The 22138-nt window shown below is 42.7% G+C and overlaps 2 protein-coding genes across 9 annotated transcripts in view; one reads left to right on the forward strand and one right to left on the reverse strand.

Moving 5' to 3' along the window:
• Positions 1-21690, reverse strand: part of IWS1 (interacts with SUPT6H, CTD assembly factor 1) — a 27882-nt gene extending 6192 nt beyond the window's left edge. For 3 of the 7 annotated variants that reach the window (XM_064666762.1, XM_064666764.1, XM_064666763.1), the window contains exons 1-14: positions 21557-21690; positions 18120-18215; positions 10889-10943; positions 6231-6903; positions 5460-5664; positions 5159-5216; positions 4765-4865; positions 3999-4149; positions 2625-2707; positions 2208-2337; positions 1412-1529; positions 612-723; positions 367-423; positions 71-182 (exon numbers count right to left, since the gene is read on the reverse strand). In XM_064666762.1, the coding sequence (XP_064522832.1) occupies positions 71-182; positions 367-423; positions 612-723; positions 1412-1529; positions 2208-2337; positions 2625-2707; positions 3999-4149; positions 4765-4865; positions 5159-5216; positions 5460-5664; positions 6231-6903; positions 10889-10943; positions 18120-18215; positions 21557-21675 (2070 nt within the window). In that variant the 5' untranslated portion in view covers positions 21676-21690. Of the gene's footprint in view, positions 1-70; positions 183-366; positions 424-611; positions 724-1411; positions 1530-2207; positions 2338-2624; positions 2708-3998; positions 4150-4764; positions 4866-5158; positions 5217-5459; positions 5665-6230; positions 6904-10888; positions 10944-12938; positions 13055-13443; positions 13581-18119; positions 18216-21556 lie in introns of those variants that run through there. The other 4 variants (XM_064666765.1, XM_064666766.1, XM_064666769.1 and 1 more) reach the window with 2 other exon arrangements.
• Positions 19159-22138, forward strand: part of MYO7B (myosin VIIB) — a 49532-nt gene continuing 46552 nt past the window's right edge. Inside the window, exon 1 of one of the 2 annotated variants that reach the window (XM_064666751.1) lies at positions 19159-19319. The gene's annotated coding sequence lies outside the window, so the exon portion shown is untranslated. The remainder of the gene's footprint in view (positions 19320-22138) is intronic. The other variant, XM_064666752.1, reaches the window with a different exon arrangement.

Below are 22138 nucleotides of genomic sequence, written 5' to 3' on the forward strand. Positions count from 1 at the left end.
TACTGTGCATGGCAGTACAGTGACAGATCCCCAGGCTCAGGACAGTCACCAGGAGAACGCCAGCGCTTACCCTGGAGGACTCCATCTCCACGTTCCACTTTGGCCTGACCACATAGTCCTTGTTGGAGGGCATGGGCACCCTCGCACGGGCACAGAACCCGGGATCCCCAGGCCTCAGAGCCCTGCAGGAAAAAAGGATGTGACTGTTACAGACAAATCTTATCCAGAAAGAAGTAAGGCAATGTGGTGTGTTCTCCTCTGACACACACTGCATACCACTGCCTCTAAAACCTCCACACAATTTCCATATTGGTAGTACCACCAAAATACTTAAATCAATTTTTTTTGAAAAAAACCCCAACCTACTTTTCCTCTCCAGTTAACACTTTCTCCAGGTCTCTGCGGGGAGTCTGCCCACCAGAGCTGCAAGAAAAACAAGTGTTTTTAAGCATCTATACACAGAGAAAGACAGAAATTTTAAAAAACAAAGTGTGGTAAAAGGAAAGAGAGGTCATAACTTATTATCCTTCTGTTTCCTTAATATTTACACAACATTTTTCTTGATGGAGTCTTAGAAAGAAGGATTTTGTGTTTCTGCCTGCTACTCCTACCTGCTCAATTTCCTTCGATGGGGCATCTGTTCCAAATCTCTCTGTTCCCTCTCTTCTCTGGTCATGCCTTTGTAGTTTGAGGTAAGGCCAAAGATGGGTCGAGACCATTCATCTATTGAAAAAATAACTGGTTAACACAATGGCCAGGCCTCTGAAGTTTCTCTCACACCATTCCGGTGATCCAAGTACAGCTTTAAAGTTTACAGCAAGTATTTGTGCTTCCTTTCAACCAAACAAATTATTTGAGCCCTTAATACTTCATGGAAATCCAGCCTTGGGGACAGTAAGACATCCCTGAAGTCTTGCTGTTGCCTGTTCTTTTGGAACCCCTCTGAGCTCTCAGAATACTCAGTGTCAGGAGCTCCTGCACACCAAATGCTATTTTAGAAATATGCAGAAGAGTTCCTAAAGAACGTAAGTCCATCCTCAGTCTGCAGCCACTCCTGTGGTAAACTCTCAGTCAGCCAAGTCCTCTCTAAAGTCCATGGAATAAACAGCCCTCTGGCAGCACCCTCCTGCCTTTGCAGCACATACATGAGGGTCTGGACAACAAACCAAGAGAGGACCAGGGCAAATAAATTCCATCTGACTTAGGACAAGAACGAACTTCTGCATGCACCTTGTCCTCTTTATTTCATGTAACAGTGTCTGTTAAGAGCTCTACAAAGTGATGGAACAGATCAATGAGGTTCCTACATGGCAGAATTAATTCCACTACAGACAACAGCAAAAAGTGTGCACTAGAGATTGATGCAGAGATTCCAATCTCAGCAACACCAAGTGAAGACAGGTCTACATACTGATCAGCTTCCCTGCCATGTCCTTGTTTGGTCTCGACTCTTTGGGGTGTTTGTAGAGATACATCACAGCCCGTCCAATCCCACTGTGCTTCAGGGTCTCTTGGCTCACACTGGGCAGCTGCAGGGTAGGAAAAGTGAGAAAATAGCAAGAAATTATGTCTGAACATTATTGGCATCACTGAACTTCACAAAAAGACCAAAACTCGCCTTCACAATAAGCTCAAAAAAATAATCTTTTTCATTGTCCCACTAGAAATTGTTTAAAGTGTCAAACACCAAAAACTAGAAATCTGCCTTAACATTCTTGGGTTCATACACAAAATGAAGTAGGTTTCCAGAACTTTTTTACTCCAAATGCTCTTTAGCTTACACTACCCCAAAACTGAGTTACTCCCTTCAAAGCATTCACTCTATAAAAATAACAAGTTAGGAGGCAAAAGCACTCAGGCAATCAGCTTAGCTACAGACACTGAGAGCCTACACTGAGTGTGACAGGCCTTCCTGGGCACTGCACACTTTAACAGGCTGGAAAAGGAAGAGACTCCGAGAGAAAAAACTTCAGGGAAACACAGCAAATGACTCTTCACTAAACTTTGCATATAAACCTGAAACAGGCAGGCAGGGCTAAACCATCTGAATTCTTTTATACAAACATATCTGTTCTGCAGTTTGCTTCCCTGTGTGTTTCACTGCACTGCCCACCGGCAGTTCATTTATCACCAAACATTTCCCTAAAGCACATGACCATAAAACCACGGAGAAGCCACGAATCAAATGTTAAAAGTCAGTTCCAAACCTCTTGCAGGATCTTCAGAAGCTCCTCCCGTATCTTTAGTGCTGGCAGACTTCGGTCTGGAAGAGGAGAAAGCCACTCTTTGATGGCAGACATAACACCACTATCGATGAAAGTTTCTTTGAGGTCCTGCCTAGAAAGTTTAAAGAGAATCCCCAGAGTCATGTAATATAACAAAATCTTAAGATGTGGATGTGTTCCTTAAGCACAACAGTGCATTTGAGTTTGTTTCATGTTAAATTAACAGGCAAAAATCACATGTAAGTTTAGGTTTTTGAGGTCACCTAGCTCCAAAATTTACTTGGAAGAAAAAAAACTGCTTTACTGCATGTTCTGTAGAGCTGCAGTGTCACTCCGTGAAATCTAACAGATTCTGAATATTCCTCAAGGTTATAATCAACTGGAAAAATAACAACTCACTTTTTAAGATGCATAACTACAGTTGGTAGCAAAGTTAATTTCTTTAGTGCTGGTTTCTTTTGTGTATTCAGCTGTCGATCCTCCTGTGGGGAGTTGAAGAATCAGCACAAGTTAATCACACTTTAGTCAACATTTTCCTTAAAAGCATCACATTAGGAGTGTCCCCCTAAATTTACATTTTTTTTCCCACTTCATGACTTCAATTGACTGCAATAACTGGAGGTCTGCAGAGTTCTCCATGCTATGCACAGATAATCTCAACACTCTGTCAGTAAAACCTCACCTGAAAAACAGAGCAACGGGAAGGGAGAACACAAATATTGACTTCAGCTGTGGGTTTCAAAATTACTGTCACCCAAGGCATTACTGTCTTATCTGTTCAGTACTTGGCTCCCATATCTGGAACATCCACTGCAATCAACAGATTGCTGTGGTAATTCCTTTCTGCTCATCTTAATCCACTGAAGGCTCTTTCTGCACAATTTTTTTTTTATTGCAAGGGAGGAGATTCTTCTAATGTGTCTCTTCCCCTCTTCATGCTCCAGTATTTCAGACTTTACCGCCTCATTTGAAACCTCTGGCTGTCATCTTGTCCAAAGAAAGACTTTCTTGCCAAGACCAAGGAAGTCTCAGTTATCTCCCAGAACGCTTTCTCACTCTCCCTGTCCCTCTGAACTCACTGTCCTTCTGATCTTGTTCTCAGGAAAATGTTTTTGTAATTGCTATTTTTGAACTTCCTCTTTCTCAAGTTCTTATATCCCCTCTAATTGATTTTAATGTGTTTCACCGTGCTGTTTGTTCATTTGATGGCTTTTCAACAAAATAACAGAAGACACCTGACAGAAGGCAAGACCCCAATAAACCTTGCACAGTAACATATTAAACACTTCTCCTCGAAAAAGGCAGGCTGCCAAGGCAGAACTTCCCATGATTCTGTTGCTCTGTCATTTACCACAGCACTGTCACTCAGTTTAGAAAAGGGTCCTTCTCAGGAAAAAATAACCAAAGGACAACATATGCCAGTAATCATATAATGAAATTAATGCACAGTCCCTTTCTCAGTGTTTGATACACTTGTATATAGTTTACAGAGCACGTATATATCCCTTTTTATAGAACAGCTGATCTCAGCTGAGCAAATTAACTGATTTCAATTTTTAAAATTAGTATTCTCTCGAAATTTCAACAGAATAAATGTTTTAATTCAGAATAGTAAAATAACATTTAAACAGTTACACAGACACTGAAAGCTTTCCGATGTGTACAGATCACTCCTCCCAAATACAAGCCAGATTTTTGTATCTTACTGATCACAAGATTTTCCCTTAGAATGGAGCTGAATTTTAAGGTGCCTTTGGAGCCTGGAAAACTCACCTCAGCAGCTTCATTCATTTTGACAATCATGGCACTGACCACATCATCTGCATCGCTGATGAACGTCCCACCGTCGCGGTTCCGCCGGCGCTTGCCGCTCATACTCTTCTTCCGTTGGAGCATCATGTCAAAATCTGACATGAAGTCCATGCTGAAATATGAGAGAGTTGGATAATTTTGTATTTCCATCGTGTACAAACACTAAGTCTCAAGGCCCCTGTGAGGTAATTAGTTATCCTCAGTGTGCAAAATGGAAAATTAGCAAAGGGCTCCAATGGCTCCAAGATGCCCTTGGGCCTTGCTGCAACGGCCAACACGTGCACACATATAATATTCAGGGTTCAAAATGTCCTCAAGCTGGCACTGCAGCTGACAAACATTTAGTTTTTCTATACCTGCCATACACTGCTCTGATGCTACTGAAGCAGCCAGAAAGGAAACTGAAAACATGCTGATGGGAAGTCTTGCACCAGCAGAGAAAACACACCTACGACCCCAACGCTGAACTGCTAATGCTTGTTTGATTTCACTGAGGTTTTGATGTGAGCTATGAAATCTTGTCTCTGAAGCAGCAGGACAAGTAATCTGCTCTGGACTGCCACTGACCAAACTGCACAAGCTGGGACAGGACCTTGTCCTAGTTCATGAGAACACTGCAGAAATACAGTCCCAGACCTTTCTAAGCTAAGAATTCCAGCCAGTCTTTGGGGGAGCCCTTTCACCAAAATCTTGCATTAACAAATGAGTATGTAACACACTGACTTACTGCTTCCCTCTTTTGATGTTGTCATCAGAGTCTGATTCATCTGCTGTCTCCTTCATGTCTCCATCACCCTTCTCTTCCTCCAAATCCTCCTGGTTAAAACCCTGATGGGTAAAGACAGTGCAAATCAGGGTATGGATTAAGATTGAGCATCTACTCAGGCACCTGACACTGACAAGTCTGCAGAGGATCTAGAAAGAAGAGCAAAGTCTTTCTAATTCCACCTGTGACTGTCATAGCAACATCTCTCCCAACAGAAGAGCTGTAAATATTATTTAACCCCAAGACTACCCCAGTGAGTCCAGCAGATACAAAGCTGATCTTGTACAGCATAAGCATTCCCCCCTTCAAGATCAGATCTAGTAAGTGAACGGGAGACATCCACAATAACACTTACTGTAAATTCCTCCTCTTCCTCATCACCAGATTCTCCAAATATATCTGCAATCAGGTTCCTGTGAAGGAAACAGCAACATTTAGCTATTTGGATGGCAATAGTGAGATGTGCCTATTCTGCAAAATCTCCAGTGATGGTGTGGAGATCCCCTTTTCGTCCTGCCTCCTACTACTGACCTTCCTCTTCACACCACCAATGAAGGTGGACAGTCATTCCCTGGTTGAGATTCATCCATTCTCCATTCAACATCACTCCCACTACCTGCCACCCTGAAAGAATTCACAATCCCAGAAGCACTTACTCTTGTTCATTTCCAGATTCACTGTCACTGCCAAACAGATCCTTCTCTTCTTTCTTCTTCCCAGCATTTTCTTTTCTTTCTTCTTCTTCTTCTTCCTCCTCCTCACTATCCGATACAATGTTTTTCTTCCTTTTGTCAGACTTCTCCGAAGCAGCATCACTATCTGATTCTTCCACATCAGAAAGGATTCGTACCTTTTTTGCAGCTGCCAGCAGAGAGGAGCATTACTACATGTCCCAGTAACAGAGGATACAACTGGTACTCCCAAAAAACTATTCCCTGACTAGTCTTCCTACACAAAATCATTGCCATTTCTTAAAAGCATATAAATTCTAAACTCTGTTTAATTAAATCAGAAACTGGATTTATCTATCTATCCATAAAATATCTATCCACATCCATCCATAAAAAATTGTAATTTCAAATCTGACTCTCACCGTCAGTACATGAAAATAAGAAAAAACCCACAGGAAAAAAAAGACTAGAGAGAGAACAACAAAGTAGAGAAATAACAAACTATCATGACAACCAATGCCAGCATAAAGCAAGACCACTACTGTCTTCTCTTCTGTTACACCTACTTATTATTCAAAAGTATTAGATAGATATTCACACAGCAAAGCAGTTAGACTAACAGCCTCTACAAAATTTTGCTCTAAAACCAAACCTGATTTATGGTTTCTCACTTAGATGCTTTATTCACGTGGACACAATGAATTTACTTTCACATCACTGGCTGTTACAGCACATTTTCACAGTACAGTTCCTTACGTGTTTTCTCGCTCTCATCCTCGCTGTCAGAAAGTATGGCTGTTTTCCTCTTCACTGTCTTCTCCTCCTCTTTCTCATCTTCATCACTGTCCGATATTTTACGTCTCTTAGGAGCTTCGTCTTCACTGTCAGAGCCCTGAAATCCTTCCCTTACATGTTCATTATCCGAATGATGAGAGTCATTCTGCACCTCCTCCTTCCTGTCCTCCCCATCGCTCTCCTCAGACTCCATCTGTTTGTGCCTGGCCACGTCCTCGCTCTCCGAGTCGCTGCCCGGCCGCTTGCGGAGCTCCTCGCTCTCCGAGTCGCTGCCCGGCTGCTTCTGGAGCTCCTCGCTCTCCGAGTCGCTGCCCGGCTGCTTGTGGGATTCCTCGTTTTCAAAGTCACTGCTGGGATCCCTGGGAGGGTCTCCATTATCAGAGTCACTTGCTCGGTGATTTAAGGCCTCCTCGTTTTCAGAGTCACTTAAAGGCCGGTTTGGATGGTCCTCAGTGTCAGAATCACTGTCCTTCCCTCCGTGAGCTGCTTCATTGTCTGAATCGCTCACATTGTGATTTGGAGGCTCCTCATTATCTGAATCACTGTCCTTTTGCCTTGGGATATCTTCATTTTCAGAGTCTGTCATATGAGGCTCTCCCACTTGCCCATCATCTTCTCCATCGCTGTGTTCATTCTGAAACAGAAAAATAATCTCAGGCAACTAAGCAAAAAAAACCTTAACAAGTAAAGAAAAAGATGTTCTGAATTTTTGCTTGTCCTTCCTCCAAGATACTGCAAACTGAAATACTTTCTACACAGAAATAATTAGACAATTTGCATCAAATACTATCAAATACTTCAGCTCAAGAAAAACATTAAGAGCTCAATGGAAGTTTGTCTGCCCTGCAGCTCAATCATGTTTTGGAAATGGTACCAGAATTTAAAAACCACTTAAATAAACATGTTCAAGAGGGGTGCAGTTCCTCAAGGGTAAAGGCTTAGTACCTTTATTTTAAAAGGTCAGGCCTTCAAATGGTTTAGTTCAGATCCTCAGTAACAAAGCAAGAAACAGTACCTTGCATTTGTCATTTTATTTTCCTTAAGATCTCAAGCAGATATTTTCTGTATGAAATACATTTTACTGAAGCTGCACATGCATTATGCTTCAAGTGAAGCTCAAGAGAGCTAGTGCCTGTTCCTTCTTTGCCCAGGAAACCTATTTAAGAACAAGCCATGACCAAAAGCCTACCAAAAAACAGGAATAAAGTTTTAGTCAGACCTTTCAGAGTATTATTGTTAGCAAGTTTTGTGTTTCAATGTGTAAGAATGTAAGAACAGATTTGACACTTGTCTCCCTTAAGCTGGCAGCTCCCATGCTTATCCACACACTGGAGATAAACCACACACCCATCTGAGAACTTGAGAACTGAAACACAATCCTTTGTCCTTTCTACACAGCAAAAAATACTGAGCCACATGCTCCATTTTTGGAAGAACCTTTCACAAGCCACCTTGTCAAGTCTAACTACTGACAACATTGTCTTTTGTCTTTCCTACAACACCTAATTTCTACTTGGGAAAAAATCTCCCTTGCATTTACCTGAGAATACAAATTAGGCTCTTGGAGACCAAATCTGTTAACCCAGCACACCTCTCACAGCCACTGCCACCATAATCCTATTTTCAGCTGAAAACAACAATATTGTAGCAGGAACTTCTCTTCTGCACACCCAACTCAACCCCTCAGGGCTGATTTTGTCCCAGCTATGAACTCCTTCCGCTTGGAGAAAACTGAGTTTTTATTGTCCTGGTTAAGACCCGTATGTCTTGTTCTTTCCAAATCTTTTTTGTCTGTAATTTAATTTCCTTGGGAACAGACTTTCTATCTACTTTTATTTTCTATAGTCATTCAACTCTCACATTCAGAGCCATACAAAATAATGCACGTGTAGCTATCCTAAAACAAACAACACTACTAATCTTTAAAATGCATGATTCAGGAGGAATTTTAAATAAAACTAATTTTAATTGCTTTTAGGAACTACTCCCTCCAGTACTATTCTAAGTGGCAAACAGCACTGCTTTTTAAGGCTTTGGACCTTATGCATTTATTCCCTTGGCTAGCACTTGATAAAGATCTTCTGAATTACTGCAAAATGAGTAACAGAAAGTTACTGCACAATGAAAAAACTCTGGGACTGTGCAATTTTAAAACATGCACTTCAAATACAACTTCACTATTTCCATGTTACTTAATGCTAACTACAAACAGCTGCTGGGACAATCTGAGTTGTTTCTCTTGCTGCTTGGTCCTGTTTCTACAGCAATGCATCCTTTGAATCCCACTGGTATTATCCAGTACTTCTCCTTCCTCCTTACAGAAAGGAAACATGGTTCTGTTAAAACCTGAATTTGGAATTTTAAATAATTAAACAGGAAGACTAAGAAGTTGCAGAACTGAGGATGACCATACACACTCAACTCTCAGCTTGTTACAGAATTTCATTTACTACTTTTATTCCCTTACCAAAAAATCACTTTGATTGCCCTCTCCTGTATCTCCCACATAAACCAATCACAGGTACATGATTTCCCCTGACTATTACTTGAGATTAAAGAAAATTGCAGCTGGGAACAGAACAGGAAACTCAAGATTTCACAGCAGTTACAGATAAGGTTACAGATCAGGTCACTAAGAAGTACTGAAATGTAGAGATCTACACTGAAATTGATGTCTATAGTAACAAAAATTCTCTAATCCTTGTTTTCCTACCATTTAATTTTGGTGGGTTTGTCTGTCTTCTCTCAATGTCAGATGGTGAATAGTACTGATAACTATGTCAGCAGTAATAAGACATTTTGCTAAACAAACCCAAGGAAATTAATTCAAATACCCCTGTTAAAGGTATTAGGTTCATCACCTTCCTGACTGCCAGTTTAGAGATTCTTTGTGAAAAACTAAACGAAACCAAAAGCAACTAGTATCAGTAAAGATTTCTGATATTTCTGAGGTCAGAAGTGTGGCTGCAGGTTATATAACCACCTGTTCAGAATAAATTACTAAATCACAAAGACTTGGTAAGAAGACATTATAATCACAGAGCATTATTACAGAAGCACTTGACAAGACAGTGAACTTCTAATCTTGTTACTGCAAACTGACAATCACTCCTGAGAAGGAAGATGTTTGGGGAGGCAGAGCAGCCCCACAGCTGACCAGCTCACACTGGTTACACAGAAGCCCTCCAGCAGCTCCATGTGCTGCACTAGGGAAGCCACAGCTGAGGTCCCAGGGGTGTCCCTCCACTCCCTGGGCACAGCTGAGGTCCCGGGGTGTCCCTCCACTCCCTGGGCACAGCTGAGGTCCCAGGGGTGTCCCTCCACTCCCTGGGCACAGCTGAGGTCCCAGGGGTGTCCCTCCACTCCCTGGGCACAGCTGAGGTCCCAGGGGTGTCCCTCCACTCCCTGGGCACAGCTGAGGTCCCAGGGGTGTCCCTCCACTCCCTGGGCACAGCTGAGGTCCCAGGGGTGTCCCTCCACTCCCTGGGCACAGGGGCACCACCCTCCCCAGCCCTGCTGTGGGGAGCTGGGGCAGGGCTGCCCCGAGCAGCACCCCTGCTCTCAGTGAGCTCAGCAGCCCTGCAGAGGTGACACACTGCCTCAGACCAGCACCAACCCAGCTCAGCACCTTCTGCAGCAGAGCTGAGCCCCAGCACAGCCAGGCCCTGCCCACAGCTGGCAGTGCAAAGGGCTTCTGCACACAATTCATGACTCAGAATGTTTTGGAATGTAACTGATATCAGAAGTGCATGCATCTTCACAGTAAAACGACTAAATGCTACTGGGTATGTTTGATAGGCTTCCCCTCCCCTTTTGTAATTTACTAAGTCGTCTCTAAAAAAGTGTTTTCAAAGAAATCAAGTATGTAACTTTGGAGTTTTCTAGTTTTCCTTTTCCAAATAATTAAAAGATTAGACATCCACAAAATCAAGTAGGTCTCAGGTAACCGCTACTGCATTTTTCTCTAATTCCTTTACTTTCTTTTCTTCCTCCTCTTTATCTATAAACATTTTAATTGAGATGTCCTTAGTTTTGTTTTTTTAACTGAAAGAATTCAGTAACATGAGGCTTTAGTACAGTATAAAATAAGGAATACATCAAAAATCAAATTTACAGTGTTATCCTTCTAAATAAAAAATTTCAGTTAGCAGGTAGTTTACTGGAGAAACATGCAGCCACTTTTAAGAGGTACTTCTTTGATAATTTGGTAAGTTCAACAAAATTGACCCATCCACTACAATCTCATGAATGACAAGTGTTAAACTAAGACCTACATAACCATCATAGGCAGATCAGCAAGTTCCTCCTTTTTCAGAAGTGTCAGATATTTGTGTGTGTTTGTTAACAGTCACAGAACTCAACCAGAACTCAAACCCTGAGACAGCAGTGACTTGGTGAAAGTGTAAGAGTTAAGTCTTTACAGATTTCCATATAAGCCTGACTTGTACAAACACTGTAAACATGATTTCAGATTCATTACTGTACTAAAACTATGTGTTATCTAATTCTAATTGCCTAAAGCAGAATCAGTAAGGACATCAAGAAGAACATTTATAGATAAAGTAGGACTGGGGGAAGGAAAGCCAGAAAAGAATTGTGGAAAAGAAAAACCCACATACCTGAGACCTACATAAGTAATTCCTCAGGATTCCCCTTTTCTTTAAAGTTAAGAACCTGAAAGAAAAGTTTGAAATTTTAAAACTTCAGTTCTTTACATCTGAGTTCTAAATTAGAGACGAAATAGTAATTAAATAAACTTAACTGATTAGGCTGTCTCAAAGGTTTTATTACCTTTGAGTGTCATTCTTCCCACATACTCCTTAACATGATGGGAATAAGAGGATGAGAGAATATTTAGGGTAAATAATATGAGAGATGACTGAAAGCTACTCCTTTCAGAGAGAGCTGCTCCACATTATTGCCTCTGGAGTGCAAAATGAACTCCATCCATGGAGGGAAAGCTAAGAATTAAGACTTCATAACAAAATGAAATATTCCAATGGTTGATTTGAAGTGAAGCAAATAAAGCATTAAGGATTGAAGGTTCACATTTCTATTGGACAGAAACCTGATTTAACTTGGACTTTTTTTTTAAGATGGACTTTCTGAAGTATTTCTGAGGAATATTCAACAGCCAGCACAGAACAGAGCCCTTAAAATAAGTCAGCACGTGAAGAGAATCAGTTAACAACAACAGGTACTTTCGAGTTACTTAAATCTGAAAGAAACACACGGCAAACTTAAACAATAGTCAACTATCTCTTCTTTTGGAGAGATTGCAAGTTACTTTGCCACAGTAAATAAAATTTAAATCCCAGATGAGCATAGAAAAGCAAGAACCAATGATCAAGCTTTTGTACACAGCAGAAAAAGTTTAATATTATTGTAGCAGCACCATGACTCTCCCTGCAGTCATTATTTTTCATTAAAACAGAAGTACTAAAGCCCTCTGACAGACAGTTACTGCTCCCATTCTCCCACAGTGGGAGATGCTGCCTTGCACCAAATCTATTCTTCCATTGTAAATATCAACACCTTCTAAGAAGAACTAAACTCCAGATGTGGTTTACACTCAAGTTCAAATACATGGAAAGAACTTTCATTTTATACGAATACAAAATCTTCATCTACTTTCTAACTCAGAGGGAAGGATGAATTCAATAAAGGCCAGGAAGAAAAGGATTGCAAGTTACACCACAGTGGAACCAAGCCTTCTGACACATCAGCCTATGTCACATTTTAAGCAACTTTTAAAATGTATAACACTGAAAACCTAGTCAGAGTAAATCCTTATCTTTACATAAAATGCAACAAAATATGCAGAACACAATGAACTTTGATTACAGGCTTTATGAGTATCAAAAAGCTCTCCCTAACTTTGTTGGCAGACAACATGAGTTCACATTCCTTCTTACTAAGACTTGATGTAGCTCTATTGTGAGTCACAAAAAATTCTTTAAAATTAATCTTAACTACCAAACTGTCTTAGAAATTCTAAAGGTAACTTTCACTTTTATCAGAATCTCTTCTCAACCAAAACAGTCAATCCACAAATGAAGTGACTCTCCCTCAGACCCAACTCTGGACCACAGGCTCTCCAGAGTGAATGCTTCTTCAAGTGAGAACCTCTTCAGAGGAAGAACAGGTCCCATTTAACCTGCTCCACACGCACCTTTAACCTGCTCTTTTGGGAATGACACGGACAAAACCAGCACAAAACAGACCTGAGAGTCAGTGACCCCATCTGAGATGGAAGCTGGAAGAGCATTTACACTCTGGCAAGGAAATGTTCGTCTCCAAAACGCGTGGCTTTACATTACTGTGTGGAATTTCAGGTACAACTTCCAATTCCTCATAATCCACGGCTTAGAATTTCAAACCTAAAAATGTTATCTTTGTGCAATTGAGTATAACAATATTAAACTTATTCAAGTTCAAAACAGTGCGTGCTATTAAAACAATTAAGAAGAAAAATGAAAAAGACCCTATTCTACTTACTGGTTAAGAGATTATCCAACTTTTTTTCTAGAGGTAAAGTTTTGCCAGATGGGACCCTTAAGAACTGAATAAAACATGAATGTCTGGGTTAAGAGAGAATGCCTCTTTAAACAACAACAAAAGAGAACTGAGAGAATAGTAAACTTTATCTAGATAAAGCTCCCGTAGTACCTCTGAATGGTGCCCTACACTTCCATTCTCCGATCCAGAATGCTGCTCATTTCCTTCATCTTCCACATCAGATCCCGAGTCTCGCTCGTCTTGCACTGGAGTAGCTCCTCCATCATCTATCCCCAAGTTAAAAACAGAAAGTAAAACTCAATGACACCTCGCAGCATTTAAAGGAGCCGTCCAGGCTCCCGCTCTAACGCGGAGGGGAAACAACCTGGGGTCCGAACAAACCACCTCAGACACCCCTAAAGAGTGCACAAAACCATCTATACCATGCGGGCAGCGACTGATACACTGCCCAGACAGTGGGCTGTTAAAGTCTCCGGCCCCGCGGGGCCCGCTGTGCCCGGCGCCCTCCCCGGCAGGGCCCCGCGCCGCTACCTGACTGCTCCCCGCCCTAACAGTTGTGTCCATGGTGTCCGCGCCGGCCCCGCGCCCCTACCCGACCGCTCCCCGCCGTAATAGTGTGTGTCCACGGCTGTCCGTGCCGGCCCCGCGCCCCTACCTGACTGCTCCCCGCCGTAGTAGTCGGTGTCCATGCCGGGCCCGGGCTGGCGGCGGGCGCTGCCCTCGGCGCTGCCCCGGCCCCGCCGCCCCACACAGGAACAAGATGGCGCCTCCCCGCTCAGCACCGCCCCCGCCCCGCGCGCACCGCCCGCCGGGTCTCGCGAGACCTCCCAGGGCAGCCGCGGCCGTAACGTCCCCACACGCGACCGCGCCCGGCCGGGTCGTTTTTAATCACAGCGAACTAAACGCCATTCCTTCCTCCCCCAAAGTCTTTTTTTTTTTCCCCGTAGAATATCGTTTGATTTCAGCTTGATAACTGAAGCGCTGGGGAAACTGAAGGAGCCTTTGAGGAAGAAAGGCTGTTTGTAGCCCCCGCGTGACCGCGGGCAGCGCACAGCTGCAGCGTGACACGAGTGGGATCCCGGTAGAGGGGTTTCCTTGGGTGAATTCCTGGGGGAATTTCCAGGACCGAACCAACTCCTGACAGCCTTCATGGCTGCCCGAGCCCACAGCCCTGAGCTATACGAGAGATCCCAACATCTCCCTTCTGCCAGACCAAGGCACATCACCACCGTGATAATGGGTGGGACACCCACAGTGTCATCTAGAGTAGAATAGATTTTGCCATTTAAATAACAGGTGGATTTATCTGCTCCCTACAAACCAAGTGAGCAAGATTAACGTGCATCTCCACAGGAAGGCAGCAGGGCGGGAGCAGGGCTCAGGTACAGGCACACAGGTGGGCTCCGGGCGGGGCAGTGGGGGCCGGCAGTGCCCGTGTCACCGCTGCCCAGAGAGGGACCGCGGCCGGCCCTGGAGAGGGAGGAAGAGCCGTCCCAGCAAATTTAGGTCTGACTGTCCTCACCGAAGCTGCAGTTCAATCTAGTTCATGTGTGGGTGGCTCCTCCAGATTTAGCCTTCAGGATTGACTGGAAGTTCGCCCTGAGCTCCCGGGTGATGGTGACTTCCGGAGTAAACACAGGGGCAGAACAATCCCCATCTTTTCCAGGGATTGTTGTGTTCTGTTTCAGTAACCTTCATCCGCTGAGCAGTGCTACTACTCAAGTATTTGGCATGCCCATGATATGTCAGTAGGGGATTACTGGTGATGACTGCTATCATTGATGCATAATTTCAAAATGGAAAGTCTAATAAATGTGTACAGTGCTGGTCTCCTGCTCCTCAGTCTTCATTTTCTGGGAGGGTACAGGTCAATGTGAGACACAGAAAACTGCTGGGTATGTCATTTGGCATATTTCTAAGTGGCACTGATTTTTATAATCCTACGTGCTACACTCTTGTTCAGGGACATCAAACTTCATTAAGTTGATTATTCTGGGCAAAATGAGTCTATTTCTTCTGTGCTAGAGGCACCTTAGAATGGATGGCAGGGAGGTTAAGCCATTATTAACCAACACACTCCAGAAGCAAGCACAGTTATAATGCAGGGAGTTCAGTGTACCAGGTTAAACACAGCTGAGATTTCAGGACTGAGTTATTACTCAACATCTTCTACATCTCACTTAGAAGGAGAAATCAACAGTGAAGTCAGATGTTTCTTGGATACAATCCTATATTCTTAGCAAAAATGCAGAAAACATTTTTTTCTGCCCTGAAAGCAGGATACCTAAAATAAAATGTCTCTTTGCTTACAGCTCTACAGGTCTTTTCCAGATTGCCCCCATTCCCTCAGGGATCCTCGAGACTACACTCTTGATGCTATCACATCCTTTTTTCCTGCTTCTGTATGACTTTTACTGCTTTTAGGTCTTTGCATGGTGTGGTTTCACTTAGATCTTTTCTGGAAGGAGCAGGCACACGTGTTGTCAGTATGTGATGGGAGGCCCCCGTCATTTCACTTGTCTGACTTCCATAAAGAAAGGGAATGGCTTTATACAACTGACTAAATAGAAGGCAGGATGACAACTTTGCAACACAACACATAAAGTTCTCTGCAGAAAAAGCACTAAGGAAATAACTTGGGAGTAGTGTAACAGAAAATAATGGACAAGGGGAAACATAAATAGAAACTAACAAAAAAAAAAGAGGTTGAATAATGTGTACAAAGGTACACAGAAATTGTACCAAGGGGCCTAGAAAACACAGGAGTCTATCCCATACTAAGGTCCCATGCAGGATCAGAGTATGATGGTAGCCTGCCATGGAAATTAGTCCTTTATAAATATGCATCATGTTCTGCAGTGATGGCAAGGCAGTGTCCCAAATTCCAGCAGCACTGAGGCTGCATTGATGAGTGAATAGAGATTTTGTGCATTTAGTGAAAGCGAAAGAAGTCACAGAGGTTCCTTCCTAACAGTTATGAATTCCCATCTTCCTGAAAAGAAACCTTCTAACCCCAAGCCACATCCACCACACAGCAGGGGGGGCACCTGTGTCTGAAATAACCTCACCTCAGCAATGCTGAATGACTGGGCCTCAGTCCTGACCCCCATTCTGCAGGTAACGTGTCTGTGCACTCTGCTGTGCACATGCCTTTGTCCCTCATGAGCCAGAGCTTGGCAGACATCAGCCTGTAATATACTCTTGTAATGCCATCCTGGCTGCTTCCCAAGAGGAAGGATGGAGTGACAGTCAGACCATAATGGGATTGCACAGTGGGGGAGAATGACCTGTCTTCTACCAAGCAGCGTAAGCAGCGCGCACTTGGCGCGTGTGAAGGTGTGTAATGACACAGATCCCAGAGCCCCGCCAGTCTGTCTCCCTGTGCAACACCCTGAACTGGCTGGAATGAAATAAGCCTTTCCCTGAGGGACAGAATGCTCAAGAAAACCATGGGATGCACTTGGAAATCCTTTGCTGGTATGTACTGCTTCTTTAGTTTGCTTTGTTCCCTGCACTGCACCTTTCAGAGTTAACAGACATCGGTGACTTAGAGCTACAAATCTGCTTAGAGAAAGGAAGGAGGTTAGTGTAGGCAGGAGGGCTGCTGAATGAACAGTTTAAATTGCAAATTGTTACATCCAATCCACCTCCCTTCAGAAATCTCAGAGAAATAACTAGTTTAACATAAAATGATGTTTGGCACCTAGGACTTGGTGATACAGAAATGACAAGGCCACTTTGATTTAGCTGGAGAGAAAATGGGAAAGCTAGTGCCATGTGCAAATTAAACCCTTCGATCCTGACATCAATCTCTTAATTAGGAAGCTGTCAGGAAGAGCTAGTTTTGTTAACACATGTCTATCCGGACAGACCTGCTGCTTTGAACAACAGCAGGATTAAATTCACTAATGATTATCCAGTTTTAATTTGGTACATTTCTCAGTGCATTATTCATCATAGAATCATAGAATCCCAGAATGGTTTAGGTGGGAAGGGACCTTAAAGTTCATCTTGTTCCACCCCCTGCCATGGGCAGGGACACCTTCCACTATCCCAGGTTGCTCCAAGCCCCATCTAACCTGGCCTTGGACACTTCCAGGGATGGAGCAGCCACAGCTTCTCTGGGCAACCTGTGCCAGGGCCTCACTAATGTGCCATTTAATAATGTTTTTAGCTTTATTACTTAAGCTGTGACTTCACAGTCTTCACCTTCAGCAATTTGCATACAAGAAAGTTTACAACAATTAATAGACCATGCTACAAATTATCCCTAATTACCACTACAAGTACTCCTGTGCCCTGCACAGTCCCTCCCCAAACTCTGCCTTCAGCAGTACACTGAGCTGCTCACTCCTGGCAAGCTCCCCTCCTGTCTTTCCCTGTTCACACAGCTCAGTGACCCCCCAAACCTGAGCTGCCCCTTTGCACTCACAGTGCCTCCTCTGACAGCCCCTTTAGCAGTCACTTGCTCATCTCACACTGGGTACATGTGCTGTGCAGAGCATCTTGGCTGCTTTCCCTTGGTATGTCAAGTCTCTACTCCTTCAGCTTTTGTTTTCTTGCCCTTGAATATGTCTAGACTGAGCTGTGGAAATCAATCTCCCTTCCAATATGTATTTCAGCTGTGCAATGAGTCATACTTCTCTTTCAGACTTACCTCAATTTCCCTGTGTTTCCATCTCATACAGTTTCTGTACTGTATTAGGACATAAATCCTGTGCTTCTCTGTGAAATAGCACAGCCATGGTGCCTTGGGGACATGGGTTAACAATGGAGATTATTTTGAGAATGAGATTTTCTGCCCCCAAACAGGCTCCATCTGGAATTTCAGCAGACATGTTTCCTTTGCTGAAGGAATACAAATGGCACTTTTTTCCCCTGAAGTCTAATTATACAAAACCTTTGGTTTTAGAATGTACCTTGGTGTATAAAGGTATGTACTTTGATTTATTTGCCAATATTTGTCCTTCACCTAATAAAATCAGCACTTTGAATTTTGTTAATCACTACAGCATATAGACTTCTAAAAATTGTATCAGAAATAAGTCTGACAAACAACTACTTTGAGGCAAAATCTTTGGGTAAGAATGATTTGCGCAGTTAGAAACTTGAAGAAAGCTCTCCTTCCTCTCTGCCTTGTGTCTTCCTACCTCTCTCTGAAAGTCTCTGAGCCTGGAAGGGCCTATGCTCTATTTCTGCACCTGTATTTTCATGGCTGCTGTAAAACTTAAATGAAAACTCAAGTAAGGAGACTGACTTTAAAACACAAATATGTGAAGCGGACAAACACACATTACTCCCAACTATTTATTGCTGTACTTGAATGCTTACCTCTGATTTGGATGTGGAGCTACAGCAGGAGCCCCAGGAATCTGACACGGGAGCTTCTTGTTGTCTTTCCCATCATACAGTGCAGCCACACTGAACCTAGGAAACAAGAAAATAAGAATTAAGGTATTAGTTGTACTAGCAGATGTTCACATGTCCACAGTTATTGCACATTTTCATTTGCATGTTTAATAATGGGCACACAGACATAACTTTCTTCTGCATAGAGCCCTGGAGGAAGGTGACACAGATGCATAGAGGTAGATGGAAAAAATCTCATCCTCACTGTTCGGGCTCGTCATTAGGATTGGAACGTGCCTGGCTCCTGAGTTCTTGCTTTGGCTGGAGAAACCCTGTATCTGCCTTTCTACAGATATACTACACTTCTGTTTCTTTCCCATACTGGAATTTAACCAAATTTGCAAGATGAACACAGAATTACTGAGGGTACATGTGGAGCAATCAGAAAGAGGGAAGCTCTTGACCACACTATCCTGTTTTGGAAAGAGAGAAGTGGGCAAATAGGGAGTTAATATGCACCTAGATTCTGGAACATGGTGACAGTGTTTGCTGGGAGGTAAATTAAGATAACAAAAGCAAGATGTGTTGTCCCTTTATGTCAGTGTGTGTATGAATTTCAGTTGTCATGAGTTTATTTTGCTCTGAGCTCTAGGTACTGAGCTGTGAAACACAGACCACACCAAACGCAGACTGATGGGTGTTTTCTTGCAGAAGAGAGCTATGTAAAACCAAGAGGAGGTTTTGATGATGAGATGAGGGCCTGATTTTCTTCATATCTAATAGGGTGAGAAAGAACCCCAGGGAAGTCCAGTGATGTTGGAGCAGCATAAGACTAGATGCTAAAGGGTTTTCTTCTTGGAGTGCTTTCCAGAAATCTGAAAGGATACAGGCACAGCGGGGAGATTGAAGTTTAAGGTTCATCCAGGCAAGAATTAGCCTTCGTGCTTACTGGAACACCTGACTTGGAAAGGAGGTGTACACTGAGCTGGGAGCAAAGTCCTGTAATAAATAACTGTGCCTCAGTCATTTCCTCCTCTGTGCAGCTGCGAAGTGGCACTTGGTGAGGGATCCCTTAATGGCACTAGTGCCAATTTCACCTTCCTTTTCCTTCTTACTCCAATGCTTATGAAAAAGAGGGACCTAAGCTGCAGAAGCCACACGGTGAAGATTTCTTCTGGAGAGGTAAATTCTCATGCTGTGGGGTTACATTTGGTTTATGGCACTGTATCACTTTGGGGAGAAAAGCAGCAGGGAGAGCCAGGCGTTGCCAGGAAGTGGCCATGCAACCAGGCTGGGGGGGGTGGCCACATAAATTCATTGGAAATAAGCATTTTAGATGTTGGAACTGTGTATCCCGGGACTATAAGGGATCCCCTCCCCGCCTGTCCATCCTTGTGTCCTCTGAGGGGACACAGTCTGGCTGTCTCTGTGTCTGTGTGTGCCACTCCCTCTTTGTTCAGGGGCAACAGTTCTGCTCTGTTGCCGTGTTCTGGTTTCTGGTGCAGGTGAAGTGCCTGTCAGTTGTGAATCACTGCCCATGGCCCATCTTCAGCCTGTGTTTGCCAAGGGTCATGCTTCTGTACCACCCTGCATTGCTCACAGGAACAGGTCATCACAGTGTTGAAGATGGTAACGCAGATACAGCTCCTGAGTCATGAACAAGAACATGAGGACCTTGCCATAAGAACAATTGATTATGAAAGACTGAAGTTCCTTCTAGAGAGAGTGTACAAAACCAACAGAAAACCCCCGAGCAGCCAGAAAGGACATGTTCATGTTGCATTGCTACATTTTTGTGGATTTTGTGCTACAAAATTGAGAATTGCCGTAGTTACAGACGAGCTCTGGAGGCTGCCTTAGTCTCACAGGGGAAAGCAATTCTTAATATAGACAGCAGGTGTTGTGTTGGGGGACACAGACTTTGCTGTTTCTCTGGCTTTTGTTATTAATGTGACATTTCACCTCTCTTCTTGTTATTGAAATGCCTTTGTGAAAATTACATTTAAAATTCCTGGTTTAAAATGTGTGTTAGCATTGGACTTCTACATCAGCAGTCTGCCATCTCTTGAAGCTTCTAGTTACTTTTTACTTTGGGATCCCAATATGTTTTGTAATTTTGATAGTTCTCTTATACATTAAGTGGTAAATCATCCTGGGCTTGCTTAGAAACCCGGTTCAATCCATGCTACAGTGTAGCCACAAAAAGGGCACAAAGATCATGGTGCTTGTCAAGCACTTCCTGCTTTCCATTTTGCTACCCCAATAGCCCTCCTTAAGGGTCACAGAATTGTTAGGGTTGGAAAACAGCTTTAAGATCATAAATTCCAACAGTTAACTTGGCACCATCAAAGCATGTCCCCAAGCACCACATCTACACGTCTCCTAAATCCCTCCAGGGCTGGTGACTCCACTGCTGCCCTGGGCAGCCTCTTCCAATGCTTGAGAACCTTTCCTGTAGAGAAATTTTTCCTAATATTATTAAAATTTATTATTATTAAAATTTTTCCTAAACCTCCCTTTCCTAATATTCAGTCTGAAGACCCACAGCAGTGGGATATACCTGCAGGAGTGTAATTGCTCCTTCTGTTTAGTCTGAAGAAAAGGTCATTTATATACCCATCAATTTTAAGTAAGACCATGATTTATGGAAGCTATTTACACCTCTTCCAAATAACTTAAGTAAAAACAAGTGGGCAGCTAGAGGAATGATAAAATGAGCTCTAATTTTCTCACTGCAATGTTTTAACGTTAAAATTCAGTAAAACAAGAGGGAGAAAACAATAGTACCCTGAACTTAACCTTGAGGGTTTTTTAATGGTAATCTTCATTTTTCAAGAGCATGAATTTCCAAAAATAGAGTGGTGACTTGAAACACTTTTCTCATAACTTAGCTGCAAAGTTCTAAACCTCAGCAATTTGTATATCCCCACCATAAAATTAAGATAAATAATAAAATTATTTAAATGATTCAGTCAAAAGAGTAATGAAATCTGGGTACCTCTTAAAATATGTAGCATCCATATTACATAGGATTGTAAGTAGTTATAAAAAATTTTAAACATCAAATTTTAAATCTTTTACATGATAGAAGAAATCCCAAGGCTGTCAGTGAAATTATTGATGAAGTATTCTAATAATTACTAATATTAATGGTACTACAAACTGAGATTTTGCTCATTATCTGTATAGCCCAGGTAGAAAATGGATCTTCCAACTAATTTAATTTACAGGTTTCTTGTTTTGTTCAAGTTTTCCAGAGAACCTGCCCAAAACCTAGGAAAGTATAATTTAGGGCCTTCATAAAATATCTTCTCAAAAGGCTAAGAGACAACAAGAAATTTAGTTTTGAGTATCAAGATAAAATCAGGACAGGTGTCTCTCTTCATCGTGGGGGATGTTCCAAGAGATCATGGACTTGCCTGGAGTCAGTGCCAAAGCTCCTTTTCTGGTCCTGTACTGTCCATTCACCTTGTAAAGTGGTTCTCCAGTGGAACACACAGAAGGGATGCAGATGGTTCAATATGTCCTCACTGACCATGGGTTGTAAAACATGTTAAGATAAAATGCTATAATAACAATAATGTTATCACTGGTAACAGATCAAAAGAAAGTAAAAATAGGCTGAATTTTTGGACCATTTCGCTCATTGCAAACATTTTTTTCTTATTATTAACTCTGAGCTCAACCTTTTCTCAGGTTGTGCTGTAACAATGGATAGAGGGGAGATCCTTTAGAGGAATGGAGGGAGCAGAATGGATCCCACAGCTGTGAGAAGTTTGTGAATATGGGGCTGTAGAGACAGGCTGATAACTGAAGTCTGCTGCTCACAGCAGCTACTGAATCACAGATTATTTGCACAGGAATCACTCCTGCTGGTAGGAAGAGGGAAAAGGGAAAAATCCCTGTTTGGAACTCTAGAAACATTTAAAGGGAACTTAGCTGTGATTTCTCACACACAGTAGAAGATACACAGCAGCCTTCCCACTGTAACAAGAGTGGGA

Source organism: Pseudopipra pipra, chromosome 10 (assembly GCF_036250125.1).
Source record: "Pseudopipra pipra isolate bDixPip1 chromosome 10, bDixPip1.hap1, whole genome shotgun sequence".
In the NCBI taxonomy this organism is placed as follows: domain Eukaryota; kingdom Metazoa; phylum Chordata; class Aves; order Passeriformes; family Pipridae; genus Pseudopipra; species Pseudopipra pipra.